The 15,585-nt window shown below is 36.8% G+C and overlaps 4 protein-coding genes and 1 long non-coding RNA gene across 6 annotated transcripts; 3 read left to right on the forward strand and 2 right to left on the reverse strand.

Annotated features, from left to right (window-relative positions):
- Positions 1–540: 540 nt before the first annotated feature.
- Positions 541–3,249, forward strand: LOC107226203 (heparin sulfate O-sulfotransferase). Its single transcript, XM_015666936.2, has 8 exons — positions 541–734; positions 849–1,078; positions 1,323–1,408; positions 1,484–1,622; positions 1,704–1,801; positions 1,924–2,081; positions 2,264–2,487; positions 2,810–3,249. Exons 1-7 carry the CDS (start codon positions 623–625, stop codon positions 2,473–2,475), a joined length of 1,035 nt encoding a protein of 344 aa, XP_015522422.2. The 5' UTR covers positions 541–622; the 3' UTR covers positions 2,476–2,487; positions 2,810–3,249.
- LOC107226169 (N-terminal Xaa-Pro-Lys N-methyltransferase 1) lies at positions 2,272–4,017 on the reverse strand. The gene is made up of 4 exons (XM_015666880.2): positions 3,726–4,017; positions 3,332–3,518; positions 3,144–3,252; positions 2,272–3,021 (listed from the first exon to the last, which is right to left on the reverse strand). Exons 1-4 carry the CDS (start codon positions 3,891–3,893, stop codon positions 2,766–2,768), a joined length of 720 nt encoding a protein of 239 aa, XP_015522366.1. The 5' UTR covers positions 3,894–4,017; the 3' UTR covers positions 2,272–2,765.
- A 71-nt stretch (positions 4,018–4,088) lies between these two features.
- On the forward strand, positions 4,089–8,830 carry LOC107226198 (probable pre-mRNA-splicing factor ATP-dependent RNA helicase mog-4). 2 transcript variants are annotated; one of them, XM_015666931.2, is made up of 13 exons: positions 4,089–4,229; positions 4,323–4,533; positions 4,627–4,795; positions 4,878–5,119; positions 5,194–5,396; positions 5,482–5,777; positions 5,964–6,268; positions 6,383–6,540; positions 6,623–6,896; positions 7,304–7,739; positions 7,861–7,966; positions 8,063–8,239; positions 8,338–8,830. In XM_015666931.2, exons 2-13 carry the CDS (start codon positions 4,365–4,367, stop codon positions 8,467–8,469), a joined length of 2,667 nt encoding a protein of 888 aa, XP_015522417.1. In that variant the 5' UTR covers positions 4,089–4,229; positions 4,323–4,364; the 3' UTR covers positions 8,470–8,830. The 2 variants fall into 2 exon arrangements, with proteins under 2 accessions (XP_015522417.1, XP_015522415.1); XM_015666929.2 differs by having other exon boundaries at positions 4,093–4,229; positions 4,297–4,533.
- Positions 8,831–11,279: 2,449 nt separating this feature from the next.
- On the forward strand, positions 11,280–15,096 carry LOC107226207 (carboxypeptidase B). The gene is made up of 6 exons (XM_015666939.2): positions 11,280–11,576; positions 11,694–11,888; positions 13,323–13,456; positions 13,544–13,719; positions 13,808–14,039; positions 14,140–15,096. The coding sequence occupies exons 1-6, from the start codon at positions 11,312–11,314 to the stop codon at positions 14,503–14,505; spliced, it is 1,368 nt and encodes a 455-aa protein (XP_015522425.1). The 5' UTR covers positions 11,280–11,311; the 3' UTR covers positions 14,506–15,096.
- Positions 14,532–15,574, reverse strand: LOC124293127. The gene is made up of 2 exons (XR_006903051.1): positions 15,123–15,574; positions 14,532–15,035 (listed from the first exon to the last, which is right to left on the reverse strand). It is a non-coding gene; the product is annotated as an uncharacterized LOC124293127 (long non-coding RNA).
- Between the last annotated feature and the right edge of the window lie 11 nt (positions 15,575–15,585).

Genomic DNA, 15,585 nt, shown 5'->3' on the forward strand with positions numbered 1-15,585 from the left:
AACGATGCTGACTTAAGAGTAGTTAATTATATCTCCCACAGAGCGCGCCGTCACCGAGACTAACTGTGAGTAGTTATTTATTGTAGAGATCTGAGGACTAGCATTAGCTCCGTAAGTGGTCGTAAAATTCAAAATTCGCCTGACGTCCTATATTACGGCAATCCTCTAAAGCATTTGATCGTGTTGCGTATAGCTTACGTGGTGTTTTCACTCGGCCATTGAGACCACAGAGATATATAAAAGACGTGTTCGAAAATTGACTGACAGTACGGTCAGCAATCTTTTATCTCTTTTGCGCTTCCAAGTTCGTGAATAGCTCTGACTCTGTCCTAGGGAATTTTGAGTACTGTCAGTCAATTTACGAACACGGCCAAAATAGAGCGTAAGCAACGGCGTAAGCGACCTGTGAACGGATTTGAATCGGTTCTTAAAGGACAGAAGATAATAATTCTCCCATCCTCTCTGTCTCTCTACCCATGGAGTGGGGCCAGGAGAGGGGAGAACAGCTAGGCTGCTGAGCTATGCATAAGTGTGTGTGACAGCGCTTTATTTTCATCGCTGACAGCGCGATGCTTGCATCGTTCGCTTGTCGCCTAACCTTGTTGCAATATTTTCGTTTAAAATGATAGTGAGAACATTTCCAGTACAGTGGTTTTTCGTGATAGTATTAATACTCTTAATTCTATATTTCAAAATAAGAATCAGTTACCTTGAAGAAAGTACTAAAATCCTGCGTAAGTATTTTTACTAATTTATCATTAATCAAATGTGATACAACTTTATGTTATATCACAGATGCATAGAAAATTATAGTCAAACAACGTTCAACCTGATTCTGTTAATTTCAGAAAATGCATTGGCTCAGATGGAAAAGCGAAACAACATCGAATCGCTTAGTCACACTGAGGACAGCCCATTATCAAGTGTCGATGATGTGGTCGTGATATACAACAGAGTACCAAAGACAGGCTCCACAAGTTTTGTGGGCATAGTATATGATCTATGCAAACAAAACAAGTATCATTCCTTACACATCAATGTCACCAACAACATGCATACACTTACTCTTCCAAATCAGGTATTTACTAAGAAACCATCTATTGCCCCAGGAGTTGACAGATAAATGTGCTAATTTTGATTGAAACAATCCAAACATCCAAAATTTTGTGCACAGTGTTTGACCTCTAATATACTGGTATAGAATCACGTGCACAAAACTGAAATGCATTGTTTTATTTAACAGAAGTTCAAATGTTTCGGTATTGAATGCATATATTTGAAGGAATTAAAATAGCGTTTACGATAATAGACTTATCTTTCAGGTACAATTTGTAAATAATATTACTCAATGGGATGCAATGAAACCAGCTTTTTATCATGGTCACGTAGCTTTTTTAAACTTTGAAAAGTGAGTATCTTTGTAAGTATGTGAGAACTTTGAGAGAAATTCAATATATTCAACGACTTAATTGATTATTTTCAGATTCGGAGTTAAGCGTACACCGTTGTATATAAATTTATTACGAAAACCTTTGGACAGATTCGTATCTTATTACTACTTTCTAAGATATGGAGATAATTTCCGACCACACTTAATAAGAAAAAAGCATGGCGACACCAAGGTATTATCAATTAGCATATTCCGCTTCTTTCTTCCTTGTAAGATTATCCTTTGTGAAGATAACATACCTTACATCTTACAGACATTCGACGAGTGCGTCAGACATGGACAACCTGACTGTGATCCAAACAATATGTGGCTTCAAGTTCCGTTCCTCTGTGGACACGAACCTGCTTGTTGGTATGAAGTTTTTACACTTAATATGCTTGGAAATCAATTGACTGAGAATTATTGTGCAATTTCTTATCTTTTATAATCACAAACGTATATTTAGTTGAATGTAATGATTTAATTGATTAAAGGGAAGTCGGTAATCCATGGGCAGTTGCAGAAGCTAAAAGAAATGTAGAAAAACACTACCTCCTAGTTGGAGTCACAGAAGAATTACCAGAATTTGTACAAACTCTTCAGGCTACACTACCACGATTTTTCAAAGGAGCCTATGATCACTTTATGCATAGTAAGACACGTGTTAGATATTAAGGATTGATAATAGTAAAGCATAGCATGTTTTAAAATTCAATCAAATTTTTAATAATTTTTCTAGTCTACTACTTTTATCCACTGGCAATGTCTTTACAATATAACGCAACTACAGTTTGTGATAATTTAAAAAAATCTCAAATCAATTAATTTTTTCAGATAGCAAGTCCCACTTACGACAAACTACCCAAAAAATTGACCCTCTCCCAGAAACTGTGAAGAAAATTCAAAATTCGCAAGTATGGCAGATGGAGAATGATTTATACATGCATGTTTTGGCTCATTTTCACGCAGTAAAAAAGCGTGTTATAAACTCAACGCCGCAGGAAGCGAATCAACACTTCATGTATGAAAAAATCAGACCAAAATGAAATTAAACTATGGTAAATTTAAGAGTATTGAAATATTTTTATTTAGTGAATCGACACTTTGTATCTGAAAAAATTAAACCAGTTGAGTATAAACTTTATTGAATTAAAAAGTGTTAAAATTTTTAAAAATTATTCTTGTGTATGGTTTTCAAGTGGTCTTTCTTGTTTTTCTTTACAATTTCATTCATATCAAAGAATTAAATATTAACAATCATCATATATATATATTTATTGTTGTGTGCAATGTCGGAATTAAACTGATCTATGTGATAATTGTGAACTATTTATTTCTACTGTAGTACATTGCTCACAGAATTCCGTATGATTTTTCTAGGTCGTAATATGAACATATAAACAGGATAAAGACCTCGTGGAAGTCTGGATTGTTTTTGTTCCTTTACAGAAGAAAATCCAGCCAGATCGAATAAACGTTGTAATTCCTTCAGTGGGCGTGTTACTGAGGAATCCTGTGTATCAACTTCAACGTTTTCAGAACTTGTTATATTTTCTTTTACTATTACCACGCCATTCTCTTTGAGTCCTGCCCTGTTGAATATATTTTACAAAGTTACAGATTACTATTTTACATTGTAAATTATACGGTAAATTCTCATTTCCACTGTAAATTACAATACTGAAACAAAATATGAATAGCAAATGTTACTAACTGACAGTGGCTGAAAAATTTTATAAAATCGTTATCTTGTAGATGTCCTAAAACCCATTGACACCATATGACATCATACTTCCCTACTTCAGGACAAAAGTTTTGCAGACCTGTAAGAGTAATATCCTGTAAAGTATTACATGTATTATATGTAAATTATTTAAGATTCTCAGGCTTTTACTTTCATACCTATGGGAAAAAATTCCCCAACTCTTTTTGTACGACCAGCGAGGTAAGTTTTTGCTGCTTCTAGAAACTCGGAATTTTGCTCAACCAAATCAACTTTTTTGAAGTGTTTGGTAAGTAGATGTTTTGATATTCTGCCAATCCCAGAACCACAGTCTAAAGCATATTCTTTTCTCGGAGGATTTTTTAACTGAAACGTGCGTTATATGGAAATCACAGAATATAGATCAAAATATATTTTTGGAATCAGCCTTCAGATGGATTCCAAAATTATACGAAAGCACATGTGGGTTTGAATTTTGAGGTTACGTTCCTAGGTATCTCGGCATCAATGTGGCGAGCATCAATAAAATATTTATGAAACACAATTTTGTGTAAATTTGACTGAATACCGTACCTTGAAGGCTGATCTTAGAAATAATTCCGACCCTTCGATATCTGTGTTCGAAATGAACCCAAATCCTCCTAACATTCCATCCTCTGTGGCTGGGACTTTAGACCAGTAGTTGGCAGCGTCGGAATAAAAATTTTCAGTCCTTTTGTCATTTTTCTGAATATCATCCATTACTAAATTGATATTTTTAAGATTTGAGCACTTTTTCTAATTTGTTATACACATCACTTTCATTGTGTAATTTTAAAATGTACCCGGGTTATTCAATTTTTATATTGTGACTTTATTATGATTATTATTGTTTTCCTCGACCGTTCCAAAAGGCAAACTTATTTACCCGAATGTGTGTGCATCTCAAACACGATTTTTATGGCTGATTTCAAACTATTTCAAATTAGTGGTCAGGTTTTTTTGTATCGTGGTTTGTTGTTTAACAATCGTATTATCATTCCCGGTCCCGTAAAATACGCACGTTAAACAGTTTTCATACATTTACCAGAACTGTTAGTGAGTATTCATCTGTTGTCCAGCGATAACATCGAAATTTAATAATCTGCTTCAACCTTCATTTCAGTTACTAACCGTTGTGATATAATTCAGGACTTAGCCTAGATGAGTCGTTGAGGATTTTAGAAACAGAAAATGAGCAAGTATAGGAGGAAGCAATCGTCGCCAGAAGACAGTGACAGTGACAGCGAAGAGGAGAGGCGCAAAAGGGATATTAAGGAAAGGGATGAATTTGCCAAACGTCTCAAGTCCAAAGATGATACGAAGGTGCGCAAGGTTGCTACACCAGCTGGATCCGGGGCTGGTAAGTTTAGGCAAAATGTCCTAAGTTGTTTTATCAGCTTTATACAATCACTTAGTGGTGACATTCATACACTTAATATTATCAAATTTGCAGCGGAAGCAGCCAAGAGACTTAAGGTTATGGAAACTCAATCTCGTGATAAGCTTATTCCTAAACTTCGCGTCGAATCGCGGAGGAAGTATTTAGAGAAACGAAAGGAAGATAAGGTAGCTGAGCTCGAGGCTGACATATTAGACGATGAATATCTCTTTGGAGATGAGATGTGAGTTTTACAGGAGTAGAATACTTTTCTGGTTGGATTGAAGTATTGATTTTCAAAATTATAAATCAAATTCATTTAACAGCCTGACTGAGCGCGAAAAGAGGGAACGAGAACATAAAAAGCAGCTACTTCAGCTTGCCAAAGAGCATGAGAAGGCGCGTGAAATGGAACGGGTGCAAAGGTATCACATGCCTCATGAACGAGGCAAAGATGCTGTTGAGCCTGAAACTGTTGACCCAGAACCACCGCAATCTGAGCAAAGCAAATGGGAGTCGGACCAGATGTCATCAGCAGTATTTCGTTTTGGGGCAAAAGATAGAAAAGGTAATAATTCTTCTCACAATTATCAGTAAGATTTGCTTATTTATAATTTTTAAGGAATATTTAATTTTTTACAGCTAAACAGGATTATGATCTGTTGCTGGAAGATGAAGTAGAGTTTGTCCAGGCGCTGCAGATACCAGGAAGCTCCAAGCATAAGAAACAAGCTGTTTCTCCTCCGAAGGAAATGAAAGTTTTAACTACCATTGAAGAGACACAGAAAAGTCTTCCTATATATCCTTTTAAAAATGACTTGATACAGGCTATCAGGGATCATCAGGTGAAATTTGATATCTGTATTACGTTACTCTCATTCATTTGCCTTGTACTTTTTTTACTGTAAGATTTATGTTATGTCTGAACAGGTGTTAATTATTGAGGGCGAAACTGGTTCTGGCAAAACAACTCAGATTCCACAGTATTTATATCAGGCTGGTTTTGCTGATGACAGTAAAGTCATAGGCTGCACTCAGCCCAGAAGAGTTGCTGCAATGTCTGTTGCCGCAAGAGTTGCACATGAAATGGCTGTTAAATTAGGAAACGAAGTTGGATATGCTATTCGATTTGAAGACTGTACTTCTCAGCGTACCCGTATCAAATACATGACTGACGGAACTTTACATCGTGAGTTCCTTAGTGAACCAGATCTTGCTACTTACAGGTATTTGTCCTTAAGTGTATGCTTAACTTTTTTCAAAATAATAAAACCTAATTTCTACTTCAAGAAATTGTACAGTCAGTTTAATTTATTGCATAGATCCATGTTTGACAGCAAAAAGTCATTATATAGATCCATATACCTATGTAAGACTACAAGTAAAAGTATCGAATCTGATTGAATTTTCAGTGTGATGATCATAGATGAAGCTCACGAAAGAACATTGCATACAGACATTTTGTTTGGTTTGGTCAAAGACATAACAAGATTTCGTACAGACCTCAAGCTGTTGATATCTTCGGCTACACTAGATGCCACAAAGTTCAGTGAATTTTTTGACGAGGCACCAATCTTTCGCATACCTGGCCGAAGATTTCCTGTTGACATTTACTATACAAAGGCACCAGAGGCTGATTACATTGACGCTTGCGTTGTATCTATTCTTCAAATACACGCTACTCAACCATCCGGAGATGTACTTGTCTTTCTTACTGGTAAGCATTTATTGAATTTGCATTAAGTAAAAAATGTAGTTCGAATATTTTGTTTTTATATTCGTGGCTGAGCTATGTTCACAGTTCTGTAACAAGTTTGACTGTATCTGATAGGTCAGGATGAAATAGAGACATGCCAGGAGATGTTGCAGGAACGTGTCAGAAGATTGGGGACTAAATTGGCTGAGCTTCTTATCTTACCAGTTTATGCCAACTTACCCAGTGATATGCAAGCAAAGATATTTCAACCTACACCTCCTGGAGCTCGTAAGGTAACAAATATTCCATTATGATTTTGAATAGTTGTTTAAACTTCTTCTGTTAATTACAATCGAGCTGGTTATTTGTTAACAGGTAGTCCTAGCAACAAATATTGCTGAGACATCATTGACAATAGATAATATCGTCTATGTGATTGATCCTGGCTTTGCCAAGCAGAATAATTTCAATTCTCGAACAGGAATGGAGAGCTTGATGGTTGTTCCAATTAGTAAAGCTTCAGCCAATCAAAGAGCAGGCAGAGCTGGCAGAGTCGCCCCGGGAAAATGCTTCCGCTTGTATACTGCTTGGGCATATCAGCACGAACTTGAAGATAACACCGTTCCCGAAATACAGAGGATTAATCTTGGTACAGTATATTTTCAAATTGGCTGTCAATCGCAGAGATAGTCTCAAAGTTCATAACTTCGCCAAAGGCAGAGAACAACGAACGTCATTATATTGGCAATTCCACTCATTTTTGTGACACTGACATGATGTCTATTCATCTGATAGAGATATCTCTACAAAGCGACTAGAAATGAAAAATAAATGTTTCAAGTATACGTTGATCTACTTTCCTTGGAAAAACAGAATAATTTTGTATATTTAGACTTAGTATAAAAATCGCATTTTGGATAATTATTGATTCAAAATGTCTGTTCTGGAGTCAGTGTTATACTATTAGGGAAACAAATACTATCTGTGAGAATAACAGCCTAAAATAGGAATATGCAGATCCCGTTAGCGTGTACATGAACAAAATTAATAATGCAGGTAATGCAGTGTTGACATTGAAGGCACTAGGCATAAACGATTTGGTACATTTCGATTTTTTGGATCCTCCACCGCATGAAACCTTGGTCTTGGCATTAGAACAGCTATACGCACTAGGGGCTTTAAATCATCGTGGAGAACTGACAAAACTTGGTCGTAGGATGGCGGAGTTCCCTCTAGACCCAATGATGGCCAAAATGCTCTTAGCTAGTGAACGCTATCGTTGCTCAGAGGAGATAGCGACTATTGCTGCGATGCTATCTGTTAATGGAGCTATTTTTTACCGTCCGAAAGACAAGATCATCCATGCAGATACTGCAAGAAAAAATTTTCACGTTCCTGGAGGGGATCATCTCACTTTACTGAACGTTTACAATCAGTGGCAGCAGAGCGACTTTAGCACCCATTGGTGTTATGAAAACTTCATTCAGCATAGGTAATTTTTTGTCCTAGCTTTTTTATCCCGATCGTGTTCAGGTTCAACGCTCAGTATCTGCCATTTACAAATGAATATTGTAACAATGAATTAAGTATAATTTAATTTTCATTCTTGATAGGTCCATGAAGAGAGCTAGGGACGTCAGAGAACAACTTGTAAGCTTAATGCAAAGAGTTGAAATGGAGTTGATATCTGGTATTGATGAAACAATTAACATACGAAAGGTATTCCTGCTAATTGAACATTTTCACTTGATCTGATTATTTGTTATTTTTATGTGTGTATTGTACATTTGATATTACTTTATAACTAATTTGCAGGCAATAACGGCTGGTTACTTTTATCATGTTTCACGCCTTTCGAAAGGTGGTCACTACAAAACAGCCAAACACAATCAGACTGTTTCCATCCATCCAAATAGCTCTCTGTTCCAAGAACTACCTCGATGGCTGCTTTATCACGAGCTCGTATTTACTACCAAAGAATTCATGCGACAGGTAATGATGTTAGTTAACATTAGTTTGGAAATAAAAATCACGCTTATGTCCAAGTTCTGGAGAAGAACTTAGTTTCTAACTTAATCAATCATTTACAGGTAACAGAGATCGAAAGTAAATGGCTTCTCGAAGTAGCACCCCATTATTATAAACCGAAAGAACTCGAAGATTCGACAAATAAGAAGATGCCAAAAATTACGGGTAGATCAGGTCCTGATGGAACAAATTGATGGGAAAATGTCTTAGTTGGATTAAAATAAGGCTGTGCTTGATATTTGTGTTGATGAAACTAATCAATGGGCACGATTATAAATTTTGTTTCATACTTCATTCAGAGTTGAAAAATTGGCATGCACTTATTTTTGGTATTGTTTACGTATTGTATTTTGTAAATATTAATTGAAGCACACTTGTCATTACTGTACAATAATTCAAGTGATACGACTATGCAGTTGGATGAGTTTTTGAAAACATGATATTTCTAACTGTGACGTACATTAGGAAGTGCGAAGCTTCGGAATCTAATTTACTCAAGGTAAAAAGGTTGATACTGCGTTACAGGTAAAAAGTAAATAAATAATTAAAATATTACGTTATGTACTTTTTTTTTTATACAGATCTGATCTGCAGCTTAATTATGGTAACGGGTACTTGCCTAAAGTGCGATATTTTCCAGAAACGAGAATAGTTGCTATAAGTGCATTGAAGAATTTTGAGAATTTTGAAGAAAATCTTCCCAGGCGATTGTTGCTTATCTCATTCGAGGATAGAGAAAATTATATGGTTGTAAATTTAGGAATGCCAATGCTACGTTTTATTCTTTCGTAATTTAAGGCTGAAAGCATTGAGTAACCATCAATAGAAGGTGATTATTTAATGTTGAAAGTTTCGAGTCCGGTTTTCTAATTAGGGGACGAACGTTATCTCGTCGCATATCTCTATTTTTTCTTCGTGTAGCCAAGTCCTATCTGTCAGGAGCGTCAAAACTCGTGCATATTTATGTATTTATTTGTTGTTGTATCAAATCAGAGTTCTTGCCCCGGGCGGTAAGTTCATGGGCAGGCAAAAAGGAAGAAAGCCAGTTCGAGGATTGCGAACACATTTGACGAAGATATTTTACTTGATAATAGAATATAAAAAAAAATTTGAATATACTTACTTCACATGTTCCTAGAGGTTTTTTCATGAAATTTTTTATTTTCTATCAGTCATGAACGAACAGAGTTAAGAAAACGGGTTCTCTTAGGATGAATATGTTGTTTACATATCAACCTGTAACACATTTCTTCAGAATTTTCGTGTGGGTTGATTTTTTATTCAAACAAATCACATTAACAAAAAATTTTTTGTTCTGGGCTCATGCCCTTATCCCCAACATATTTGAGAAAATACTTGAAGATTCTGAATATTCAATTAATATCTACCAGTTAATTTCTAAATTTTTATGCAGTGAATGTTCATTTCCGAATGAATCACTTCTATCCATTAACCTTCGGAGTACACACCTATTTTTTCTATCACTGAGTATACTCTGGATCTAGGAGACCTCATTTTACAAATTTTTCATATTTTGGGTAAAAATTCGAAAAAATTTGTGTAAAATCTTGATAACATGTAAACTTGAGAACAGAGTCTGATAGACCCTGAGAATTACAGAAATAGATTTTCAGCGAGTACTTCAATTTTCTTCATTCGCAATATACAAATCATTTTGCAACAGATATTTTCGCTATTTTTCACTTGTATTTCTCATTCAAACCTTTGTCATCTGAACATTTTTTACCGTGCCATCTACGTTACATGAAATATCTCAGAATATTCAATCAACTATATCTCATATAATACATAGAAAAATGAATACCATATGAGATTTTAGATGTTTGTAGTTCGTAAAATAATCAATCAGAGAAAACATAATATACTCGTACATTTGGAACTTGTTCAAACAGCGCCAAGTCGGAGCATAGGGCACTATGACGAAACATTACGTCACGCCGCCACACTCCCAGTACTATTATTGCAACACCTACTTTTCTGAAATGCCCGAATGAATTTCCAGAACTTAAAAAAGGAAATTGAGTAGATAATTAGATTAAGTCAGTGGTAGAGGGCGGCAGTCATAGGTCATGCCCACCCCCCCCCTCCCCCACACATGGAAACATCCCAGATCCGGCGCTGATTTTTGATTCTACACCTGTCCAAGTTGTATCATACGATATTATGACAGTATCATCAGTATAAGAAAAAACAATATCATCGGGCATAGTATCAAGAAGATCACTATCATATAATTAACCCACAAATGTCCAAGTATTGTACCTTTAGCCACTCTAGTATGGTAATAAGTTACTATATCATTAGTTTTAACTCGTTGCAGCCCATTACTAAGATAGCTGATAAAAAGCTTATGAGCAACACTTCTGATTCCATAGGTGTTTATTTTATGCAGAAGAATTTTGTGGTCTAATGTGTCAAATAGTTTGGCAAGGTCAAAAAAAAGTTATAGCTGTCGGAAAATTATCTATTTTTTCTAGTATCAAATTGGTGATCTTGTCAAGTGCATCAGTTGTTCCACAATTTTTAACGAAGCCAAATTACTTTTTTGATAAGATTTTATAATTATTTAAAACGTTAAAAATCCTGTTGTAGATAATTATTTCAATTATTTTAGCAATATTGAAAATCAGGTATATTGAACTATAGTTTGTCACTAGCAATAAATGTTTATTACTTCTCTTATACATAAGTATTATCACAGCATTTTGTAATGCATCATTAATTACATGTTTCAGCGGTTCAGCGATATGGGAAGACAGGTTTTTGATTACTTTAGCATGAATTTCATCAATACCACCCTGTTTTAATTTCAATTTTTTTATTTCTCTGTCAATGTACGTGAAAACTGGAAGGTTCACCGATCGTGAGCTGGAGTTATGCAGACTGTCCGAGTACCGTTACGTTACCCGGTCCAATGCGGTTTCCGAGGGCGTCGCGGAGTTTTCGAGTTCTTTATAGACGGTTAAGTATGTATATAAGAGGTGAGCCAAGTAGCGGTCAGGCCAGTTGAGGACAATGCACCGGCAGATAGTGTCATCGACTCCAATTTCGCGGGGATCACCAAGGTGGATCCGCGGGTTCTATCTCCTTGCATTAATCGCTCTTCAAAGTGTTTCTTCAGCTGTGATAAAATCGCCTTCCGATGCACCCTCGGACGGGGTCGTATTGCGATCCGTAGGAATACCGGAAGAACGCGTTACCTATGAGGGTTCACAAGTCTGGAGGGTTTCCGCTACCGAGGAGCAGTTTGAATACTTATCCTATCTTCAAGACACAGGAGGTACGTCAAGTCTACTGCACACTGAAAAATGATGAGAAAACTGCGTATCTTTTGAGGAGGACAATCTTACCACTAGGATTCATGTATTATGATTATTTGTCTGTATAATACGCACAGATCTGACGAGATGGGCAGGAAATGCTACTGCAGTCGACGTTATGGTACGTCCTGATGATATCCCGCGGGTAACGCGGTTCCTCAGAGAGCGAAGCGTCAATTACGATGTTATTATTCCGGATCTGCAACAAGCGATAGATAAGGAAAACCCACTTCCATCCTTAGAATCAATGGAGGAACTCGAAGGCCGGAAAGGTTTACATTCAATTGCTATTTTCGTAGAACATACCTGTAAATTGCATACTAATTTGTGAGGAGTTAAATAACTGCTAATCTAATTGCTCTGACCGAACGTTTCATGTTATCGCCAATCTCGTATCTTCCAATTCTAGTTAATTTTGATACCCTGCAGAAAGTTTCATTATGCGTCTGTTCCGGCGCCAATTGCCAAATGCATCCGTTTATTTATTTTGAGGGTTTAGGAGCATCAACATGAAATTCCGCACGTGCATGTCATTTCTTGTGAATTTAAAAAAATTGTAGATTGATACATATTATTCTATTCTGCTTATCTTTCACTGTTGAATAATTGCGAAACGATGGGACTGAATTTGGTTTCTTAACATACCTACCTTTTTTAATTTCTCTTTTTCTTGAATCCCGATTCATTATTTTTCAACAAGTGAATTCAAATTAACGATCAATGTTGTACGAACTGTGCCGAAAAATCTGGAAAAATGTCAATAGTAAAATGCGGGGAGTATTTATTTCTTCTCTTTGTGAATTAGAGAAACAATCGTCAAAGAATTAGAACGTGATTCTATCTGTAGGATTTACGATTCAAAAGTTTTAACCTGGTGACCTGGATCCTTATATTTATGATGGCAATAACTAATTAACATACAGTTCACATGAGTTTCAAACCGCACGGCCCCTACTGGTTGATATGAACTAGCGCATTACTTTCCGTACGTGCAATACTTCTATAATTATTACCCACGTGACGCGAACTGTAATGAATGACTTGAATTTGTTATATTCTGAGAATTCTATACTATGAACAAAAATATAGTCATCTGTACCAATAAATCTTCCTCTAAAAGGATTACAAGAGCTCTGGAAGCTTCTATATCAGATATACATCATAAAAATTTCTAATAAAACTTACGCGAATCTCGTTTACGCGCATCTCCCAACACATTTCTGGTTTCTGAAAGTCTGCACTGCGCTCGTAATCACCTGAATTTCATAGTCATTTTTTAGCACGACATGCTTGGTGGCAGGGTACAAAAGCCAGGAAGCCAGGGACCGGGGAACAGGTGCGGGTGCGGTTGCAAGCTCCTAGATATCCATCTCCATATCCTTTTCCTCGTTATCCTGTAGCTAGTAGTGATAGCAGCTTATGGCGCTACAGGGGTGAGCTTGACCACTTATGGGCATGATCATTCTCACGAGTTTACAATGCTGCAAAGTGTTTTTGAAGATTGAAGCGGTTAGAGAAAATATTTGTTGACGATATTTTGAAACGTTTGACAACATTCATAGAGTATTCCAAACTGTCAAACGCGTTCTAAAATATACCGCCTGTTCAAAGTCATTACTCTGCGTAAATTCGTGAGATGTACGATAACACAGACTGCACTATCGACTACTGGGCCTCAAGCCTAATAGTAAAGAGGTTCTTCTTAGGGCACCGAATGGAGTGGTCCAGCTATCATCGGCTGGATGACATCACAGGGTACCTTGATTATTTAGCTCAGACCTTTCCTGATCTGTGCTCCGTTATGACTATAGGAAACTCGGTTGAAGGTCGACCACTCAAGGTGAGACCCTGGTTATTTTCTATTTGTGGAAATTTCGAGCGATAGAAAAGTTGAGATTGATTATTCCTCGTATGTGAATGGTCGTAGGTGCTAAGAATCAGCAATGGAAATGCTAAAGCACCCGCACTTTGGATTGATGGAGGAATCCATGCCAGAGAATGGATATCGCCAGCAGCAGTGACTTACATCATCAATTACCTGGTAGAAAACAGCGAGGAGCTGGAAGAAGATTACTACATTCTGCCAGTGGTGAATCCTGACGGGTAAGGCGAGAAGTGATGTTTGAAAATATTTTTTAGTTTAAACTTAGAGAAGTGTAAACATTATTCTGTACGAATTGTTTTTGTTCAGTTACGAGTATACCTTCAGAGGTGATCGTTTGTGGCGCAAGAATAGAGCAAATCCAGAAAAAGGCGGTGTTTGCATTGGTGCCGATCTAAACAGGAACTTTGGTTATCGATGGGGTGGTCAGGGAGCCAGTAAACAACCTTGTCGAGAAATATTTGCTGGCACTGCACCATTTTCTGAACCGGAAACAAAGGCTATTGAGTCTTTCTTTGCTACAAGTGCAGCCAATTTCAAGGTAAATTATAAAACGTGTTATTTATAACTCTAGGAATCTAGATCAAATTCAATTTTTGTCGACATTAGCAATTTCGAAATTGTATATTTTTTTTTTCCAGGCATATTTAACCTTCCATAGTTATGGCCAATACATCTTATATCCTTGGGGCTACGACAAACGTGTACCGCCAGATTATGCTGATTTGGAACGAGTTGGAAAGCAGGCAGCGGCAGCTATGAAATCAGCAGGTGGTGCTGGCAGCGTTTATACAGTTGGAAACAGTGCTTCCCTTTTATATCCTGCATCCGGTGGAGCGGATGATTGGGCAAAAGCTATTCACAAGATTAAATATCCATACACAATTGAGCTCAGGGACCAGGGAAGGCATGGATTTATTCTGCCAGCTCAGTATATAATTCCAACTGCTAAGGAAGCATTGGCGGGTGTTCAAGTGATTGCAAAAGCTGCCAAGCTAGATCCATAGTTGCTTTAATTAATTTAAACAGCATATCATTTTTCATCATATTGCTATCTTTGTTTTTTAATTATATGATTCTCCAGCTACACATTCATCTTTATAATAATTACCAACCGATCAAGATTGCAATTAACATAAATTACTGTTTAATTTCCATGCTGACACAGCTATGGTTGTCTGTTTACCGATTATTTACTACAGTATTTTCCAGCTAGTAGCAATTCGTTTTTTTGCACGTATTTCAATTTTTGAAACTTTTTCGACTTCTGATAAAATGCTGCAAAATATTATGTACACGTGACGATGTATTCGAACATCATTTATATTATCAGCTTACGTATCCTCAAGTACAGTTATGATCAGTTATGATTATGCCTACTTACTATTTATCGTTAATTCACAATGAAAAAGGCTCTAAATTCTAAGTAAAAATATTTGGAATATGTATTACGGCCTTCAGTTTTTGAGCCGTTCTGTAGGAATGTTGTTGACTAATTGTTAGCAGGACATCAACTAATTTGCGCCTTTTATCATCGCTAAAAACATAAACATATTATATCAATTATTCAAAAACTCAGAATAATATGACTATGGTTAGCCCTTTGAGTTAAACAATGTCCAACCTGTTAACTGAAGAATGTTCAAACGTCATCCCAAAACGTAAGATGGGCGACGCCAATAATTTCTATGATCACGTCGCTCGCATCACTTGCCGTCCAGTCACCGAGAAGTACGCTTGATCCGTCTATTTCTAAATTCTTGATGACTACCAAGCGAATAACAACTTAAGTTTCATCAGAATATTCAACACGTTTTAGCTAGAGATTAATTGTGAACATTCCTTAATCAGTGCTGCCGGTGCATTTGAAAATGGCGGTCCAGTTTAGCGCCTGCGGTCCTCGCGCTCCGCCGCGGTCGAAGATTTTGAGGAAACAAGCAAATTTGAAAGTGTATTTCGCGCTTGTTTGTCGGATGTTTTCGTAGCCAGGTTATCGGAGTACAGCCTAGATGGCGCTAGTGCCTACACAAATCCGTGTACAACTCACGGCACTTCGATACGTCCATGGATTTCGATCCCGTATTCGA

The sequence above is a fragment of the Neodiprion lecontei genome, chromosome 2 (assembly GCF_021901455.1).
Source record: "Neodiprion lecontei isolate iyNeoLeco1 chromosome 2, iyNeoLeco1.1, whole genome shotgun sequence".
Lineage (NCBI taxonomy): Eukaryota > Metazoa > Arthropoda > Insecta > Hymenoptera > Diprionidae > Neodiprion > Neodiprion lecontei.

Bases quoted from the DNA above. Each gene is read 5' to 3' on its own strand.
- LOC107226203 (XM_015666936.2), top strand. From the start codon at position 623: ATGATAGTGAGAACATTTCCAGTACAGTGGTTTTTCGTGATAGTATTA. The intron at 1,409-1,483 runs GTGAGTATCTTT...GATTATTTTCAG, and splicing joins GCTTTTTTAAACTTTGAAAA to ATTCGGAGTTAAGCGTACAC. The intron at 2,082-2,263 runs GTAAGACACGTG...TAATTTTTTCAG, and splicing joins CTATGATCACTTTATGCATA to ATAGCAAGTCCCACTTACGA.
- LOC107226198 (XM_015666931.2), top strand. From the start codon at position 4,365: ATGAGCAAGTATAGGAGGAAGCAATCGTCGCCAGAAGACAGTGACAGT. The intron at 7,740-7,860 runs GTAATTTTTTGT...CATTCTTGATAG, and splicing joins GAAAACTTCATTCAGCATAG to GTCCATGAAGAGAGCTAGGG. The intron at 7,967-8,062 runs GTATTCCTGCTA...ACTAATTTGCAG, and splicing joins AAACAATTAACATACGAAAG to GCAATAACGGCTGGTTACTT.
- LOC107226169 (XM_015666880.2), bottom strand. From the start codon at position 3,893: ATGGATGATATTCAGAAAAATGACAAAAGGACTGAAAATTTTTATTCC. The intron at 3,519-3,725 runs GTACGGTATTCA...CGCACGTTTCAG, and splicing joins TTCTAAGATCAGCCTTCAAG to TTAAAAAATCCTCCGAGAAA. The intron at 3,253-3,331 runs GTATGAAAGTAA...TTACTCTTACAG, and splicing joins TGGGGAATTTTTTCCCATAG to GTCTGCAAAACTTTTGTCCT.
- LOC107226207 (XM_015666939.2), top strand. From the start codon at position 11,312: ATGCACCGGCAGATAGTGTCATCGACTCCAATTTCGCGGGGATCACCA. The intron at 13,457-13,543 runs GTGAGACCCTGG...GAATGGTCGTAG, and splicing joins TTGAAGGTCGACCACTCAAG to GTGCTAAGAATCAGCAATGG. The intron at 14,040-14,139 runs GTAAATTATAAA...TTTTTTTTCCAG, and splicing joins CAAGTGCAGCCAATTTCAAG to GCATATTTAACCTTCCATAG.